The sequence below is a fragment of the Lachnellula hyalina genome, assembly GCF_007821495.1.
Source record: "Lachnellula hyalina strain CBS 185.66 chromosome Unknown contig00003, whole genome shotgun sequence".
In the NCBI taxonomy this organism is placed as follows: Eukaryota; Fungi; Ascomycota; class Leotiomycetes; order Helotiales; family Lachnaceae; genus Lachnellula; species Lachnellula hyalina.
In genome coordinates, this window is record NW_022157117.1 from 133,585 (window position 1) to 151,407 (window position 17,823).

A 17,823-nucleotide genomic window follows, 5' to 3' on the forward strand; every position below is an offset into this window, starting at 1 on the left:
CTGTGAGGATTGTACAAGTAATTGTCGACTATTCGATGTGGCAGACTTGGAATTGATTGTTGAGTACAAGGGGATAAATTCCGGTCCGGCTGGCACCGAGAAATGTTAGATTAGATCGTCGAGGGTGTTTGCTTTTACGGACTAGAGTAGTTTTTGGTGTATTCCTGGCCACGAGACGAGGCTACAAAGAATCTCAGTCGCGAAACATCTGTATTGAAATGATTTGGTGATATGTATGTTGCAGGTGATGGAGATGGAATGGAATTTTGGTAGATTTTACCAAGTAATTTACAATTGACGCCCGTTGAGTAGTAGCAGTGCACGCTTTGGGCTTTCCATTTACCAACTTACCTTATACGGAGCAAGTTCTCGTTGGGAGGTTTAATCAGCATCCAGTACGGTAGCAGCTCCAGCCTACTTGGTCCTAGCAGCCAAACTTTTAATTTTCGGAGGTTAACGAGAACGAGTACGGTAAGGCAAAGATGGGGGGATCATGCTCATGCTCGTGCACGTTGACAGCTTGTCAAGGTTTTTGCTGTCTCTTTGCTTGAGCTCGGCCGACGTGACAAAAGGTCCGTGTCGTGTCCGTACGCGCTTTCCTTATTTCTGTCGACTTTTCGATTGAGTGGTTCTTTGTTCACAGGGGGAGGGGTTTTAGTAGCATCACAGCTTCTAAATTCTCACACGTTTCTTCTTTCCTCACTTCTTTCCTCATTCTTTCCTCATTCTTTCCGCTCTCGACCACGAGGCTAGTCAAATCGAATCGAATCGTACACCTTGATTTTCCCTATAGTATCAAAAAGGGCTATTTGCTATCTGCTATCCATAATCGCTGGCAAAAGCAATGGGGCCAGGACTCGGTATGCAGGTCGTTGGCATGTACAGCATACTCCATGCGGGTTCGAGGCACTAAGAGGGGTTCCCATAGGATGCTCCATCTCAAGACAAGGACACTTGGAGTTTCAGCGAGAGGGGAACGCTACTGTACTTCGGGGATAGGTGCTACCACACGATACAGTACTGTACAGTACCACGCCCTGGCCTGACCCTTCCTTACTTGCCTTACGCTGCCTTTTCCTGTCGCTTCCCGAAGATAGTATATCATTGCACTGCAGCTGGAGGTTGCAGGAGGATGTTAGCAGCACATAAGAGCGGTGTGGCTTAAAACCCTACCTACCACAAGTCAAAGTCAAAGCACCTCATGACTCTGTCCTCAAGGAAGGCCAGATGCGATGTTGCATCCAAAGAGGCTGTTGGTTTTGATACAAGTAGATTGGGTGCATCCCCCTCCCCCTTTGGCGTGCATCGAAACTCGTTCGTCCCTGAGCTAAAACGTTGACCGTACAAGACGTCCAATCAGGCATCGACCCGCCCTGAACAGCCACGTGGCGAGTGCCTGCCGAACGGAGGTCCCGTGTCTCGTGTGGCTGAACAACCATCAAACTTACAGTACACTTACCTCCGTAAAGAAGGTTAGAAGGTCATCTATTCAGCTTCTACTGTACCGTCGTTGATTTGTTCAAAATTTCCACCTACCGAATATACTAAAGCCTTTAACTTGAAAATTGCGAAACTGGGATCGCTGCGACACGTACAGGTCGCATGAGAACCCCCTTTTGGGTACTTGTGAGGCTCATAGTCTTATTACACCCGATATAGGTAAAGGATAACCGGCAGGCGTTTGGTGACACATTTTATCAGCGCTTGCTTAGGTTAGTCACCGGTGAGATCAATACAGTACAGTAGCGCATCGAGAGATTGTAGCCTTTTACAGTACTCCGTTCCGTATCTTTACCAGCTAAAACTTGGCAAAATGTGCGTCGGAGATGTTTCGAGACAAATATCGTTGTCAATTGCCGGCTTCCAAGCTTCTATTTCTGATTTCCATACTCCGTAAATACATCTGATTAATTACATATGTATTTCAACAGAGAAAAATCCAACCCTGACCTTTACGTTTCTGTTTAGATCTTCATAGCAGTACTCAAGATCTGAGCCTCTCCTGCCATACATATATATATCATAAAACAACAATGCTGCTATACGCAATGCTCTTCTCCAGCCCTTTCTCTTTCTCTTTCTTATTCTCTTTCTCAATCAATCTTATTCCAAAAGCTAAAGTAATAATATAAACGCAAACCAATCTCGCGCTTTGGATTGCGGAATAAACTAATTATTTATTTCGAAAATGTTGAACACGTCACGTCGTAAGCGTCTCTGTGGGGCAAGAATAGCATACACGGCATAGAGTAGGCTGAAACTTCAGGAAACCTTATGCTTTCTAGTCATTTGTTTTCCTTCTGACTACTCGAGTATTCAGGATATTTTTGATTATGACTTACCTCACTCAATTATCTAAGTGAGGTTCAAGTAAGCTTATACTCACCCCTGACTTCTATGGTCTATATCAACCTACCCGCAAGGAAATCATGCGTTCGGTCACGTGTGGTGCAGGCAAACCAACACATTGCAGTATGCTCTTTCCAACTTGTAGTATACAGTATATTAGAAAACCACCTTGACTTCTAAATCCATATACGTCAAATAAGAGTAGTAAGTAGGTCTTGTCTGCGCTTGTATCACAAAATATCAACACGTGATCAGCTTCCTTCCTTCCTTCCCCCTGGCAAACCCATGCTCCCTCCGTCCCGAACACCCTATTGGAAATGATGCTAAACATTTATACGATAGTACTATTACCATTTCATTCATTCATCCATTCTCACCCTAGCATATCATATTATAATCCCACGATTCTCTATTCATTCAATCACCAAGCCGTCCGTCCAGTCTTGCTAGAAAGCTCTCACCTACAGCAAGCCACCCACCCACTCTTCTTGCTAATTAACCACTTCCCAGATATCGACAATATCCTAGCATAGAAATACGAGGCCAAGGAAAAGACGATTAGTTGCAAAGAAGCGCGGAGATGATGCGATGGTTACCAATATAACACTACACCAGTACCCTCACACTTAATCTTGTCCTTAAAGCTAGGTACGGGATGGGAATCGAACAGGGCATTTGATAAACAGTCACAATAGTAATAGTAAGTAAGGTTCCCCAGCATATACTTAAGCACGCAATGTATCCCATCATCTTCAAAGTTTCACCTCCCCACGTGCACAATCGTAACAAAAGATATCTCCATATTCAACTTCCAAATCCAACCTCCCTCGACCCCATCAATCAAGCACTTGTCGGCTTGCGCCCATAAAGAACCGTTCTATCAAGGTACCTCATGATCAGTATACTGTATATGCGGGGGACATGGCATGTTCACGTACACGGGAGAATAGGCATGGATATTCGGATTCTTCGTATCCGCATTAACTTTGGCCAAGAACGCGTCCAGCTTCTCTTGCGACCAGCCTAGCTTCATCATAAAGAGGCGTGTGGATACGGATTCCAGCATGCCGTTGTCGATCTGTGCTTGTGTCCCTGTGTATCATATTCTCTCAGTATTACTTTCTCCAACATATGCATACAGTACTTCTCACGATGATTGATTGATGGAATGGACAATCACATATTGTATTGTACTTGTACGATGAATGGTCAACAGAGAAAAGGGAAATCTTACAGGCACCCAGCAACCTCTCCTTCCTATCCCCACTCCACTGATTACTCGGCCAGCGGAAAGTAACCTCGGTGACATTTTCGAAACCGGCTTCGATGAACCAGCGTTGGTAATTCGGGACGTTCGTCCAGGGCACGCCTGTAAAGGCCGTTGCTTCTTGGACATGCTATTACATCACCCCATCAGCATGCACACAATACACACACAAACCTTCTTCACTCCTTCACTTCCCTTCACTCAATCATCCACTAACAATCGTCCCAGAATACAAAACGCGAAAAATCTTAAAAGAAAGAAAGAGAAAACGTAAACTCACCTCCTGCCACTCCTTCAAACTCGTCCCATCCATACTCCCATCATCACTCCGCTGCAAACACATATCCTGCATCTCGAACCAGCCCCCCGGGGCCAGCGCCTCGTACGCTTTCTTGAATACCGAGAGCGGGGACTTGAAACATGTGGCCAGGGTGCGGCCGTGGATGTAGTCGAATTTCTGGGCGAAGACCCAGTCATCTTCTACGTCGTCGAGTTCGAAGGATAGGTTTGGTGGGATTCTTGAGGGGGTGATTTGATTAGTGGGAGTTAAAGGGGGGGAAGGGGGAAGGGATAAGTGGAAAGAAGTACAATGCTGGCTGGATGGCTGAGAGATCAGTGCCGATGACGTTTGCAGAGGGGTAATCGTCGGCTGCATGAGATATTAGCTGAACAGGTCCTCAGCTGGAAGAGAGAGGAAGCGAAGAGAAGGGCGGACCGAAATCGATGGCCCATATTCCTGTCCCTGTCGCTATATCGAGGACGTTTTGAGGATTCGAGCCAATGGGTGCTAAATGAAGCTTCTGGTCCAACGTGATGCTCCACATTTTGTTTTGCATATCTATTCCATTCATTCGTTTCGCTATTAATTCCCGAGTACTTTGAAAGGGCTGTGAGGGAGAGGAATTCACATACCTAGTCTATTCAACTCGATCTGAGTTTCGCATTAGCAAATAGCACCAATCTCCTCGCGAATCAATGAGTGGATGAAGGAAGGAAAACTGACTTCGTCATTGGGCAACATATACTCTAGATGAAATATTCAGCATCATCTCATCTCATCTCATCTCATCTCTTCCCCAAATCAAGTCAAGGTAAATAAACAAACATACTCCCATCCTTATATACATGATACGTCCTCCCATTCTCCTCCACATTCCTATTCAGAAGACTAGAGCCAGCTGTATACGTCGAAGTCCTATCATCACACCATACCACATCAGCTCAGCTTCTCCAAACGAAGACAACGAATGATTCATTAGGTGGGATTCGCAAAGAAATGCTCCCGGCGGTACGTACGCATAACTCCCAGCCGCTCCAATAGCAGAATCGATCTCGATATCTATATCTTGCCTCTGATACACAGACACATAATCAGAATCTTCTTCCTACCCATCCCATCCCATCCCCTCGCCTCATCTCATCTCATCTCAGCTCACAAAAACTCACATGGCCCCCTCCTCCATCTACCTCGGGAATCGCCCCTCCACCATCTTCCATATCCACATCCACATCCACATCCACATCCGCTCCTCCCAACACCTCATTCTCCTATTCACCATCAGCATTAACATCAAATCTCACACCCAGACCCACACCCACACAAGAATACAGTACTCACCTGACCCACATCACTCCCCCCTCCCCCAATCTCAACGCCATCTGCCAGAACGTGAGCTTCAGAACTCATTCTTAGAAACCTTCACAGTAAGCAGACAAATCGGCAGCGGATACTCATACACAAGATAGGTTAGGGGTGAAAGGATGAATTGAGATGAAGTGAAGTTGAGAAATCTTTCCGTATTGGGAAGGTGGGGTCAATCGGCGATAAATAGTGGGGCCGAGAATGAGGGGTGGTTGACTACACATACATATATATACTTTTTTCTCTTTGGATTTTGATTGCGCTGTGGATGAAAGGGTCAAGGGGATTACGGTGTGATATCAATGATAGCCTCACCCATTAAATAGGAGCTTCGAGTTTTGAAATGTTCATAGTATCCTGAGGTAATATATTGTCTGTCACTCACAAGTGAAGCGAGTGAAGAAGGAAAAAGAAATGAAAAGAAAAGAATCTCGAATTTCCGAATTCTCCAAGTATGGAGAGATTTTTATTCCTCTAAACTAATCTACGCATCCGTGCATTCATTCATATCACCGATGCCATGCCATGCCATACTGGCTCTTTTCCCTTCCCCTATACATCAACGCGTAAATTCTCTCGAGCCATTCTCGTACAAGCAAATTGATTTAATGCCCGACGCCAATGCCAATGCCAGTAAATCCAACGCAGACAAAAACCCAATGACACTCTCCCAACTACCTGTGCATGATATGCTTCAAGCGTCAACAAAGGCTTGCTTTGGAGAACTCGGGCCATGAAAAAGAAATGCTTCGAGAGCTAAGTCTTCAGAAAGCTGATCCCTGGAGTCTGAAGACTACTAACTTTCACGGTCCAAAGCAAAAAGCTCTCCCTGCACCTGAGACTTCGTGCCAATCTTTTTAAGCTGAGTATCTTCCAACTTCTCACCTCCTGCGAGCCTCATTTCCAAATCCTCAATCGCGCGGATCTTCTTCTGCAGTCCTCGTAATTTCTTCGCATCTGGGCTGCCACCATTAGGTGATGTGACAGAGAGCTCAGGCGCAGGCACCGGCTTTGGCGGCTGTGGGGTGGAATTGATAGAGAGGTTGTTCATATTTCCCGTGGGAGCTCCGCCGTTCTGCTGACGATACTGTGGCTGTTTGCCTTGCTGGGTATTGCTGCGGAATCGTTGCTGAGATGGGGTGCGTATGTCTTGGTTTCCCTTGGATCGGCTACGTTGATGGTCGCGCCTATCTCTGCGTTCAGGGCTGCGGACATCGGGGGGAGCGGCATTTCCTCCATCGGGCGAAGGGACTAGGCCCTGGGCCTTGGCTTCTGCCTCCTTGGCTTTCTTTGCTTCTCGCTTCTTCTTATTCTTTAAAGCTGCTTTGGAGAGATTCTCATCTCCCTCGGCACCTCCTGGGACTGGTTTGCTAGGATCCGCTCCAGGTGGCAGATTTTCCACTGCTTCCGCTCCCGGGATTTGTCGTTTACCTCTGCCAAATCCGTTGGATCCTACCAGCTGAGTGCCGTTACTAACAACATGTGCGGCCCCTCCTTCGTCTTCACGCTTGTAATGCGATGGTGTTAAGGTTCCGCGAGCTCCAGGTGGCCGGTAAGCGCCCGCAGGCTTGGAAGGCGTCTTGACAGTACCTAGATACGCTAGAGCCGATGCATGAGGAGTCGGGACTGGATGCAAAGGATCCCCAGCCGTAAGCTTGTCCAGTGATTGAGGTCTCCAGGTAACGTGATACAACTCCACCATATCTTCATTGTACATAATACCTCCTCCAACATGCCACAACCGAACTCCATTTTCAACACGAAGACGGGGACTAGTAGTGGCAGTCAGGATGAATTTGCTGTCTGGACTCCACTCGCAGACACTTGGATTGCCACCCTCGATAGTGCAGATCTTCTTGTAATCCTTTTCGAGATCATAGATATCCATCTGCCCTGCAAGGTTACCAAAACCAGCAACCAAAACAAATCGACCGGTGGGGGAAAACAAGATTGTGTTTCTGGGCCTGAGATCGAACGTATGCGTTGCAACAGCTCTTTGGTTGAAGATGGTTGTCTTGGCTGGCATGTATCCGTAGACCACTCCAAACTCTTTCGAATTAGGGGACCACGATACATCATGAATTGGGCCTTCCTTGTCCAGAGTAATTCTCGAATCAAATCCACCATTTGCACTCAGCACATATAGTGTAGTTTCTCCGTAATAACTCTTGCCCGTCTTGTCGACTTCGGTTTGTGCAAGAACAATAAGGGTTGTACCCAGCTGGTTCCACTTCAACGTGACCTTGTCGCCCTTAAAGAAATTCTTTTGTGAAACCGGGCTGGCGAATTGAGGGACGTTGAAAACCTTGACGGTAGCAGGTTGACCCTGGATAAAAAGTTAGCACTTTCAGATCAGAGAAAAGGAGCTTAGGCATATATACTTTGCGCTCTGGGATGAAGACGGCAACAGCTTGGTTGTTGCCAGGTGAAATAGCAAAATCTGTAACGCCCTCGGCGCGCAGCTTGTTCCAGACCGACCCCAAGTTGTCACTCTCGTAGAACTGCACCTCATTGGTGACAGCGCGGGCGCAGTACTTCTCATCGAAAGTGTACTGCAAGTTCCACCCCGTTTGCGACTTCTGCACGAACCGCCCTACAACCTGCTTCTCCGCGCCCTCTGCAATGTCCTCCACCGTGCGCCAGACCTTTAGATTCTTCACGGCATCCCCATTCTCATCCTTGGACGGCCGCTCCCATGTGATGAGATATGAGCCCCGCGGCGAGAAACCCAATTCGTACACGTTGGGTATGGAGAGAGTGGTGATGACGTGTCCGACGGAGGCATCGACTACAGTGACTGCCTCGTTACTGACCCAGGCAAAGTACCGCCCGCACGGCGAGTACGTGCAGCAGCGAGAGGCAACATCCGGTCTCTGGAACCCGCTCAAGGGCTCATAGACGGGCGCTGCATCCACGATGCCCACCGTCTTCTGTGTCCTGTATGCAAACTGCGTAGGCTCTGCCATGACTACTGAAAGTCACAGAAGGAATGATTGATGCAGGTTTGGGATAATTCTTGTCGCGTTGAGAGTCCGCGGTCGTCGTCGTCGTCGTTGTCGAGTGTCGAGATGCCCTTTTTGAAGGTGTGGGTTGAGGCTTTTCGAGAAATCGTTCGATGTCGAGAGTCTTTGGGCGGTCTGCAAGGTGATGGAATAAATGCGGCTGCGGAACAACGAAGTATATGCAGATCCGTAAATGAAACACCGAGTATAAGGCGATCAAGAAAATCGAGGGCAGAATTGACTACACAGGTAGGTATAAATTGGCAGGTACCGTGAATCGAGGCGGGTGGAAGTGGGAGAAGAGGAGAAGAGGGGAGGAGAGAGGAGAGAGTCGTGGAGAACAAAGGCAAAGAAAGATTGATCCTTGATACACTTTTGTGTCGCTTTCTCTTCCAGGACCGGCTGTTTTAGCGAGTCAACAAGCGGGGCGCGGTCGTTGAATCAGCTCAGCGCTAGCAAGGCGGTCAGGGCGTGTCAGGGAAAAGAGATCTTCAATAAACGTCTATCATCTTTCCTTTTTCTCTCTATCATAATCCATTTCACTTGAATCGTTATTTCGAGAGCCTTAATCTACATGAGGGTGCCCATCAGAAAGCCTACCTGCTAGCAGAAGCAGAAGCTTCATTTGAAAACTCTGCCGGTAAGGCTTAGTCCACCCGGAGCAAGGCTGACTCGCGCTGCGTGCATGAAGAAGGGCTTATATTTTAGAGACCCCTCTTGAAACACGTGATGATTTATTTAGTAGAACAGGTAAGGTAGTCTTTCACGGGCAGTTTAAGTTATTGTAAAGGATATTTATAATTTAGTTGCACTCGTTACTAGCTAGGACTCGAGCTCAAATTTTCCTGTGTCTCAATTGTACTCCTTACTCTTCGGAATTTCTATATTCACTCTACTTGTCACTCAGTCAGCGATCAAGAAGTCACTTCTTGAATCAAGCTACTTTCTTTCAATTGCTTTTTATCAATATGTAAAATCCGATCTCATTACATGTTTCATATTGCTTGGGGTGTGAATCGACTTGAGCAGGAAATTCAGCGCCAATCAAGTAAAGAAAATAGCTGGTGGAACTATTCATTGTGTATACTATAGGCGCATGTTCAATACTGTATTGGTGTTGATATCATATTGAATCATGTCAGTAGACAGACAATTCTGTTTCGATTGCCCATTGGCGCTCTGAATCTCAAGCCGGAAACGCCTCCAGTGGATATTAATCCAAGACCCCACAGCAAACGTGTGCTGAAATCCATTTCGACGCCTCTCAACCTGCTATGTCCATGGTTCTATCTATATGCTTCAACGCCGAAAATGACTCTTCGTCTCGCTCATCCTGTGAATCTCTCCTGGCCCATCCATCTTTCCTTCTGCTGCCTCGTCATTGATTCCTTGATGGATCGGAGTATATCGACTAAGCCAAGCTGCACTTCTTGACATTCCGTTCACTGAGGCAGAAGCCTCTTCTCTGCATCCAAATCTTCATTCGGCTCCTGAAAAACGCACTTCACCAATTTTTCCGTCACCCTCGCACACCATGCATCGACGTACTTGGTCCAGAGATTCGCCAACGAATACAACATAACAAACCAAATCGGCAACCAAAACCAGAACCTCGCCCTTCCACAGATAGGCAACATTCCTGGCTCTAGCTTATCCTCAACCATAGTATCTGCAGGCACATGCACGCCGTAATACAGCCACACAAGCACAGTCCTCAAAAGGGTACCGTGTATCAGGTAAACCGCAAACGAGTTCTTCCCAAACCACAGCAGGTACTTGTTCGAAAGGCCGTTCTTGACAGAGGGGGAGAAATGGATACCGAGCGTGACAAATTGCAGGCCAATGCCAGAGTAGAATCGAGCGGTCTTAGCATCGCCTGGAAATATCCAAGCTGCGATTCTCTTCATGACTTCAGACCAGCGGATCCATTGAGGTTCGTCTTCGGGGTAAGATGCGAGAATGAGACCGAGGAAGATCAGAAGTGGTGCCAGGAATCTAGACGTCCATTTGCGGGCTTGGCACCAGGATATGTGGCCAGGACACTGCGACAAATCCGAGAGGAAGGCGCCGTAGAAGAATTGCATTCCGAATGCTGTTCTCACGAGTCAGCTTTTGTCCCTTGTCAGGTTATCGTTGATGGACTTACGGTCGTTGCAGATATAGAAGTAGGTGAAGAATGCCATTTCCACCATCATTCGGTACCTTGGCTTGACGTATGCCGTTGCAATCATCAACATGAATATCCATATACTTCCTTTGAGCAGAGGAAGCATTGTCCACTGATTGGCATCGTAAATATTCCATTGATTCGTCCAAGTCGTAATAATGTGATATATTAATTGCTTCAAAGCTTCCCCAATGTTCGAAGAGGAATTAGGCGATGTATGATCGATCCACCAACTATCACTGTGCTTTGCCACATTAAAAGCCCCCAATTGACAGATGAACCATATGATGACCGTCGCGATTGTCGTGGGTAGAAAAAGCCTTGGTATCCGTCGCAAGGCACTTTTCGAGATGGAGGTGAACGCAGCCTCATGATTCCCCGCTCGGAATTGCCGGATTGGTTTCAGAGCGCACACATATCCCGTAACAAGTGAGAAAATGGTCACTCCGACTCTTCCTTGGAATAGGATGCGGATGATGGGTAGCTGGACTATGCGCGGTGATGCTCCATCGGCGGACGTCGGTTTGAATATATCTTCATCGAAAGAACGGCAAAGGTGTGTAAATACCACGAGGAGAGATGCGAAACCTCGAACGCCCTTTGAGAAACCATTTTGTTAGTTGGGGCGAAGAGAGGTAGGTCTAAGACAATATTTCGTTGAGACCGTTGCGAATATCAGGGTAAGGCATAAATTCTTACATCAACCCATTTGACATTCTCCTGTTTAGTGGTACTCATTCTGTCTTCTCCAGCCCACCTAATCAGAAGCGGTGTATCTCCGCTGCATACACCAGTAACTTCAAGACGTACTAGAAGGCGAAAGACAAACAGACTATTCGAGGTATGACCCGCGAGAAATGGAGAGCGGGAGTTGTAGATGCGAGGAGAGGCATGTAGATTTACAGTACATGGAGGGGCTGGCTATACATATGATTGACAGACAAGGAGATGCAGACCTGTTGGCTTGTGAAATTGTGGGAGGGTGGGATGGTACTGGGGTACTGGGATCTCTACCTCGTGCAGTACTGTATCACCCTGCAAGGGTCCTTTATCCATGACTTCGGATCTTGGACAGCTTTCCAAAACGGTAACTCGTTTGTGGCTTCAATTGGCATCATCGCCGGCTGCCAAGACTGCCAAGCTGTGAGATGACTTGGTGTACTCTTTCTCTAAGACTGCCCAATTCCGAGTTCAAATCTTGAGCCAGCCGACAAGATTCGCGCGACTGTGTGGTATCCCCATACGACACAGACAGACAGACAGAAGCTGGTATTCGTATCACACTCTGTATATACAATACGTACGGGGCATCCCGTGTGGTGCAGGTATGAAGTCACTTGGATGCAGAAGAGATGCAGTTGATAGAGGCGGTAAAATGGCATGTTGATCAAGAGAGGAAGGTAACGGTCTCCTAGTCTCTCATTGGATGCGGAAATATTGACCCCGCGACGTTGAGAATTGCGGAGCCTGTGGTGTCCACGACCTTACTGGATTGGGTAAGCGCACCCGGGTTTAGCACTGTTTCGGGGATTTCTCTTGCATATATGAAATAAACATGAATCGGCGTTGTTAACTTGCAACGCCACGTATTGAGTGGAATCTATTAAACTTGTTACGACTGTATTAGTTGTTAAGTGAAGGGATACATTTTATCATTTCAATACAGCTTTTAGTACGAAACTTCGATTAGCGCTGAGAGCGAGGGGGCGGCATGCAAGGTCGGGGGGTCGCTGGGACGCGCCTTGGCGTACTTGCCAATCCATTTCAGATTTTAACTTGGACTTGCTAATATTCTAATCGGAAAGATTTCTATTCTATTACAGCGGTGAACGAGTTTTACTAGTATTTCGCTTGAAAGTGGTGGCAATCATGGTATAAATCTAGACATCATAGAATACAGCAAAGGCCACATGCCAGAGCGAAACCACCGAGAAATGGAGATTAGGAGAAGAAGATAGCAAGACGGCGCATAACGAAAATATATTGAAACGAATCCGCAATTTGCCGTTTAATGCAAGCCTAGGTATTACTATCTCCACGAGAATCATTAATATCGAATTTTCGAACACCGCATTTAAACAATCTCTAACATTATATGCTTCGCACTTGGCGAGAACTGGTTAGACGACTGTAAGAAGAAACCGTCAATCACCAACTCAACGACTTCTCTTTGTACTGTTTTTCGAGTTCGTATATTAAGGTGCTAAAAGAATCTAGGTATCTAATCCCCAAGTCATAATTTCCTTGCCTGGAATGTGCTTTCAAGCGGGCGGTGAATAAAACGCATCACTTCACCTCCGGATGGTTGTCCGCCACAATAGCAACCTGCAGGATATTCTTCTGTGTCAGTTCACTCTCATCGTTTGCTGAGACTACTCTTCCCTCACCCAGCACACCAGTAGCATCCAGGCCCCTTGCGCGAATTTTTCTAGATCGCTGTACAAGAGCTATAAGAAATGCGTTGCCGAGGAACAGTGCACTTATACAGGCAGCCTAGACGCGCAGAATGTTAGCTTTGACAAACCCCAAACAGAATAATCACCAGTTGAGACATACCCAGATGAACCCACCCCGGAAACTAGGAGCATGCGAAACCTGCCACGCAACTAGGGGCACGACCAGACCCGCAACTTCGCCAAAGGTATTCTGCACAGCAAAGACGATAGACCGCGTCTCCAAATCATCCGCAAGGGCTTCACCTGTCCATGTGACGAGCAAAGGCCCAATACCATGCGCAGCACCGAGCGCAATGTATGAGAAGAAGTGAAGTCCGTACGGCACCTTCCACACCGCGAGAACAACATTACTGAACAAGCAAACGACGCCGGCGAGCAGCGCAGCCTCCCAGCGTGACCCGCTGATATCAGTATAATATGACACGGAAATCGCGGTGACTACGCCAACTGCAGACGAGACCGTCCCGAGGTTGTTGACCATTGGGATGGTGTATTTTTTCTTCGAGGAGTTGGGCTTCTTTAGGGACTTGAGCCACAGGATGTAGGGAGTGTTGTAGCCATATAGACACGTGAAGAAGATGACTGTGAGCGGTACGAAGATGTAGAAGTCTAGTCGCTTTAGACAACGTTTGAAGAGACCTAGGTTTACGCCTTTGGAAGGCATGAATCCATCAGCTTGGATGCGACTCTTTGCAAGGGCTTTCTCATCATCGCTCAACCATCGGGTTGTGGTGGTATCTGCAGTGTCTGGGAAAAAGAAGAAGCCGCTATAGGGATATATCAGTCAGCCTTGGATAGGTAGGAAAGTGAAATAACAATGTAGTGCAACATACACGAATGCAATTGGTATGGTTATGACGGTGCATATGATGAAAAGCCATCTATGTCAAGTCAGTTCTCATTCACTATAAGCGTATAGCCTGTGATAACGGGATTCTGACCTCCATCCCTGCAGTCCGCTATGGCCATCGAGATTGGTATACGCAGCAGCCTGCAGATATCCAGCAAACATTGTCCCGAGAGGATTGGCGCACCAGAATAGAGCATTGCGTCTACCGAGCTCATTCTTTTTATACCAGCTATAAACAATTAGTATAACTCCCCTACGGTAGGAATCGTTTGGGACGTACGAGCTGATGACAGTCAAGCAACCGATATAGCAAGCTGTGGAACTGAGGCCAACGAAGAAGCGCATAACCACAAGTTGCTCATACGTTGTGACGAAAGCGGTCCCCAAGGTAAAAATACCCCAGAAGATTTCAACAGCGGGTAGATAATAGTGGGCTGGGTATTTTGTAACCAGAATGTTAGACGGGACCTGGAAAACAACATATCCGACCTCGTCTAAGTGCCACAACAAAAACGTCAGCAAGAATCTTCAATGAGATCTCTTAGGAAGTGTGCTTACATGCTGCATTGATATAATTCAATCTATTTCCAGTCAAATGCAGATCTTCCTTCATCCCAGACACATAGGCATTGGCTTTGAAAGTGCACGTATTAGTCCATGTAATAAAAGCCACCAAAGGCTGGAACTGATTAACTTACTCAGAGCAGACACGTCCAGATACTTTGTGAAGAAAGAGAGACAAGCGTAGATCAGAACGAGGCAATCGACTTTGAAGACCAGGCGTCTCTCTTCAGCGGGCATCCCACGCGGGTACCATTTAATGAACTCGGCAAACTTAACCAGAAGCCCCATCGTGACAGAGGGATTCCAAGAAGCTCAAACGTTTCGTATCCTTGGAAATATCCACCCTCAAAAAAATGATACCCGCAAAACCGAGAATCTGTCACGCTCTTCTTATGCTTCCAGCAGCAGGAAGACCCTTTCCGATATCTGTCGCAGAGCTCCATAACAGATTGCGTGCTTGCAGCCTCAAATTGTTATCTTGTACTAAAACCGGGTCGAAACCCACGGACTTGTTCGAAATTTCGGTCTGGGTGGTCGATATAAACGCGGCTTTCTTGAATTTCGAGCCTTGAAAGTGGGATGTTGGAAATTAAGACCGGTCTGAACACGGCTCGAGTAAGTCTTTTGCCGAGCTCGTCCCTGGTTCACGGCCCACGTGAGAACCAAAACTTTGATCAGCCAAAGGAAATCAAGCAAAGTATGGGTCTAGGGTTCTACGGAACAAATCTCCGCTATTTTGTACTTAAAACTCAGACCAGGCGACCCGGTGGGATGGGATGGGTCGATGGGATAGATCGCGACACGCGCGCAAAACACTGGGATTTAGAAAGACAGGGATGGTCTTAATACGTTGACAAGAAAGACTTTCGCATTTTGTGTATCACGCCATTTTACGGTTGCAGTATGAGTGACTATTAGTGGCTGGATGATCAAGAGAGCTTCGTTTTAATGTCACATTCTAAAGCCGTCCCGTTGAAATCTACCATATTTTGCCCTAGATCAATAGTGGCATCCTCAGACCTCACTACTTCTGAAAGGTCACATGTGATTGGATTTTGGAAATATGTCTAACTCTGGGAATAGATCGGTTATTATTGTTGGTACGTACTACAGCCTCAAGAATTCTTTCTTGATATCGACCTAAATTCAGAAATGTAGGTGCCGGAGCTTTTGGCTTGTCAACAGCTCTTCATCTCCTTGAAGGCGGATATAAAGATGTTACGATCTTCGACCACCAGAATTTCAACGAATCCGAGTACTCCGCTTTCCAAGGAGCCGATTCTGCATCCGCAGGTAAACAAAATCCCATCAAAAGGTGGTGGAGTCCAGTGGATGTATATAAAAACTAATGCATGCAAGTAGATACAATGAAAGTCATCAGGTCAGCGTACGGGTCCGAGTCGGCTCATACAACTCTGGCCACAGAAGCGATTGCAAAATGGAAGCAGTGGAACACCGAGTCTGAAACCCCTCTATTTGTAAACTGCGGCTGGACTCGCATGCACGGTTCTGGAACGATAGCTGAAGCCGAAATCGCTACGCTGAAGACCCTGGAAGTAAGTGGCCAAGGAAACTCGCAGTACAGAATCACCGACTCTTCCGAGCGACAGCGAGCGATTCAGAATGGATGGGCGAGAGAGAAATGCGACCCCTTTGACCGCCTAGGCAGAGGGCTTCCGGTAGATGGCGTTTTGGATACTCTTGCTGGTTTCGTGTACGCAGATGCTGCCTGTCTCTTTGCGTTGCGGAAAATACAACAATTAGGTGCCAAAATCATCCTAGACAGCGTGGCTGGGAAGTTTGAGACATTTCTATATGCGCTGACGTCTGACGGCCAGAGCGGTGATACCAAACGTGCTACTGGTATCAGGACAAGTGACGGCAGAGAGCATGTCGGCGACATTGTAATCATGGCCGCAGGGGCCCGAACACATGAATTGGTTCCGGGGCTGGAAAAGATTGTTAATACTACAGGAGCAAATATTGTACATGTCAACGTTCCAGCTGAATTTCAAGCTAGGTTCAGGTCAGAGGTGTTTCCTGTCTTCTCCTGGAATTATACTGGATATGATGAGGATGGAGGTTTGAGTGGCTTTCCTATCGACCGTAAGTAGATCAATGTCGCGAGTACTTGATCCCTTTTTGCTGACTGCCATAAAGCCAATGGCACACTCAAATTTCTTCATCGCTCCCCTAAATGGACAAATCCTGCACCACCCACCTTTGATTCGGACGCAGAGAGAATTACTTCGAAATCAAAACCATGGAACTACACCTCGAGGACAAATGTTCCGAAGATTGTGGTGGATACAGTCAAAGATTTCATCTCAGCTAATATTCCAGAATTGGTTGGCTGCGATATTAAAGCAGCCAAAATTTGTTGGGATTCGTTTGCCATCGATCTCGACTTCGTCATAGACTGGGTCCCTGGAATAGAAAACTGTCTTGTAGTTACTGGTGGATCTGGTCATGGTATGTAATGTCTGAGCCTGTGATATATTTTGGACTGACTCGGTGTGTCCAGGGTTCAAATTTCTTCCCACACTTGGGAAATATGTCGTTGATGTACTTGAGGACTGTCATAACGACTTTACGAAGATGTGGAAGTGGAGACAACCATCAGAAGAGGAAATATACAAGTTCAAAGACTCAATGCTAGATTCCAAGAGAAGATTGGACCAACAGGAAATGGCGTCTATTTCAGATTTGATGATAAGGCAAAGATGAACATAGATCAATGGCTGTACCACAAATATTTGGAATATGTACTTTGAATGCCCTCTTCATTCCCACCCGACTATACGGCGAGGTCTTCAATAAGCCAGCCTGGTGACAGCGATCCAGCCTACATAGCGGAATGCATATTGTTAATTGATTTCGGGGCTCTTCTTCCGGACCATGTTTCAAATAACACATACGCTTGTTCTTTGAAAACATCGTCGGCGGTAAACACCTCCCAATAATCCCGAAGAAGTGCATCTTGCGTGAAGTCTTCCGTATGTGATGCACATTCCATTTCAATGAAAGTTGATGCAGACCACTGAGACGCAATGTTGCGTATGTCTTGCTTCAACAGAGGGTAGTTCACACATCGAATGACGACTAACCTGCGCTTCAAATTGCCCACCTCCGATACTTGTATATCTGCAAGTGTACCAACTCTGAAGCTCACGGGATGCCCCTGGAAGTCAGAGACAATTGCCTGACTCTTCTCTTCATACCCACTGTCAATAATGACATCTGCGAAGCCAAGACACTGAACGGAATAACACGCAGCCCTGGCTCTGTAATCGGCTCCGATGATGAGAGCTGTGGAATTCTCAAAATCCCTGGTGACATTTTTCTCAATGCAAGCTTTGATCGCCACCCATGTCGTATTATCACCGTATAATAATCGTCCATGTGATGTATCTGTGACTGAGATTGTATCTACTCTGCCAATTTCCCTCGCAGCGGGTGATATACTTTGAACGTCTTCCAAACTTGCGAACTCAGGAGCAGCAAAGTAAGCTCCACCGAAATCAGG

The 17,823-nt window shown here is 46.8% G+C and overlaps 3 protein-coding genes across 3 annotated transcripts; all 3 read right to left on the reverse strand.

Moving 5' to 3' along the window:
- Positions 1–3,289: 3,289 nt before the first annotated feature.
- Positions 3,290–5,303, reverse strand: tdiE_6 (putative methyltransferase; the record flags this gene model as incomplete). Its single annotated transcript, XM_031145783.1, has 11 exons — positions 3,290–3,441; positions 3,584–3,746; positions 3,897–4,134; positions 4,205–4,265; positions 4,332–4,475; positions 4,529–4,547; positions 4,620–4,642; positions 4,726–4,811; positions 4,913–4,968; positions 5,063–5,164; positions 5,235–5,303. Coding segments are annotated over 11 exons (1,113 nt in total), but the record flags the coding sequence as incomplete, so codon positions are not given.
- A 751-nt stretch (positions 5,304–6,054) lies between these two features.
- SPBC4B4.04 (Eukaryotic translation initiation factor) lies at positions 6,055–8,224 on the reverse strand (the record flags this gene model as incomplete). Its single annotated transcript, XM_031145784.1, has 2 exons — positions 6,055–7,584; positions 7,640–8,224. 2 exons carry the CDS (start codon positions 8,222–8,224, stop codon positions 6,055–6,057), a joined length of 2,115 nt encoding a protein of 704 aa, XP_031009716.1.
- A 1,478-nt stretch (positions 8,225–9,702) lies between these two features.
- Positions 9,703–11,165, reverse strand: LHYA1_G000796 (uncharacterized protein; the record flags this gene model as incomplete). The annotated part of the gene is made up of 3 exons (XM_031145785.1): positions 9,703–10,352; positions 10,407–11,025; positions 11,127–11,165. The coding sequence occupies 3 exons, from the start codon at positions 11,163–11,165 to the stop codon at positions 9,703–9,705; spliced, it is 1,308 nt and encodes a 435-aa protein (XP_031009717.1).
- Positions 11,166–17,823: the final 6,658 nt, after the last annotated feature.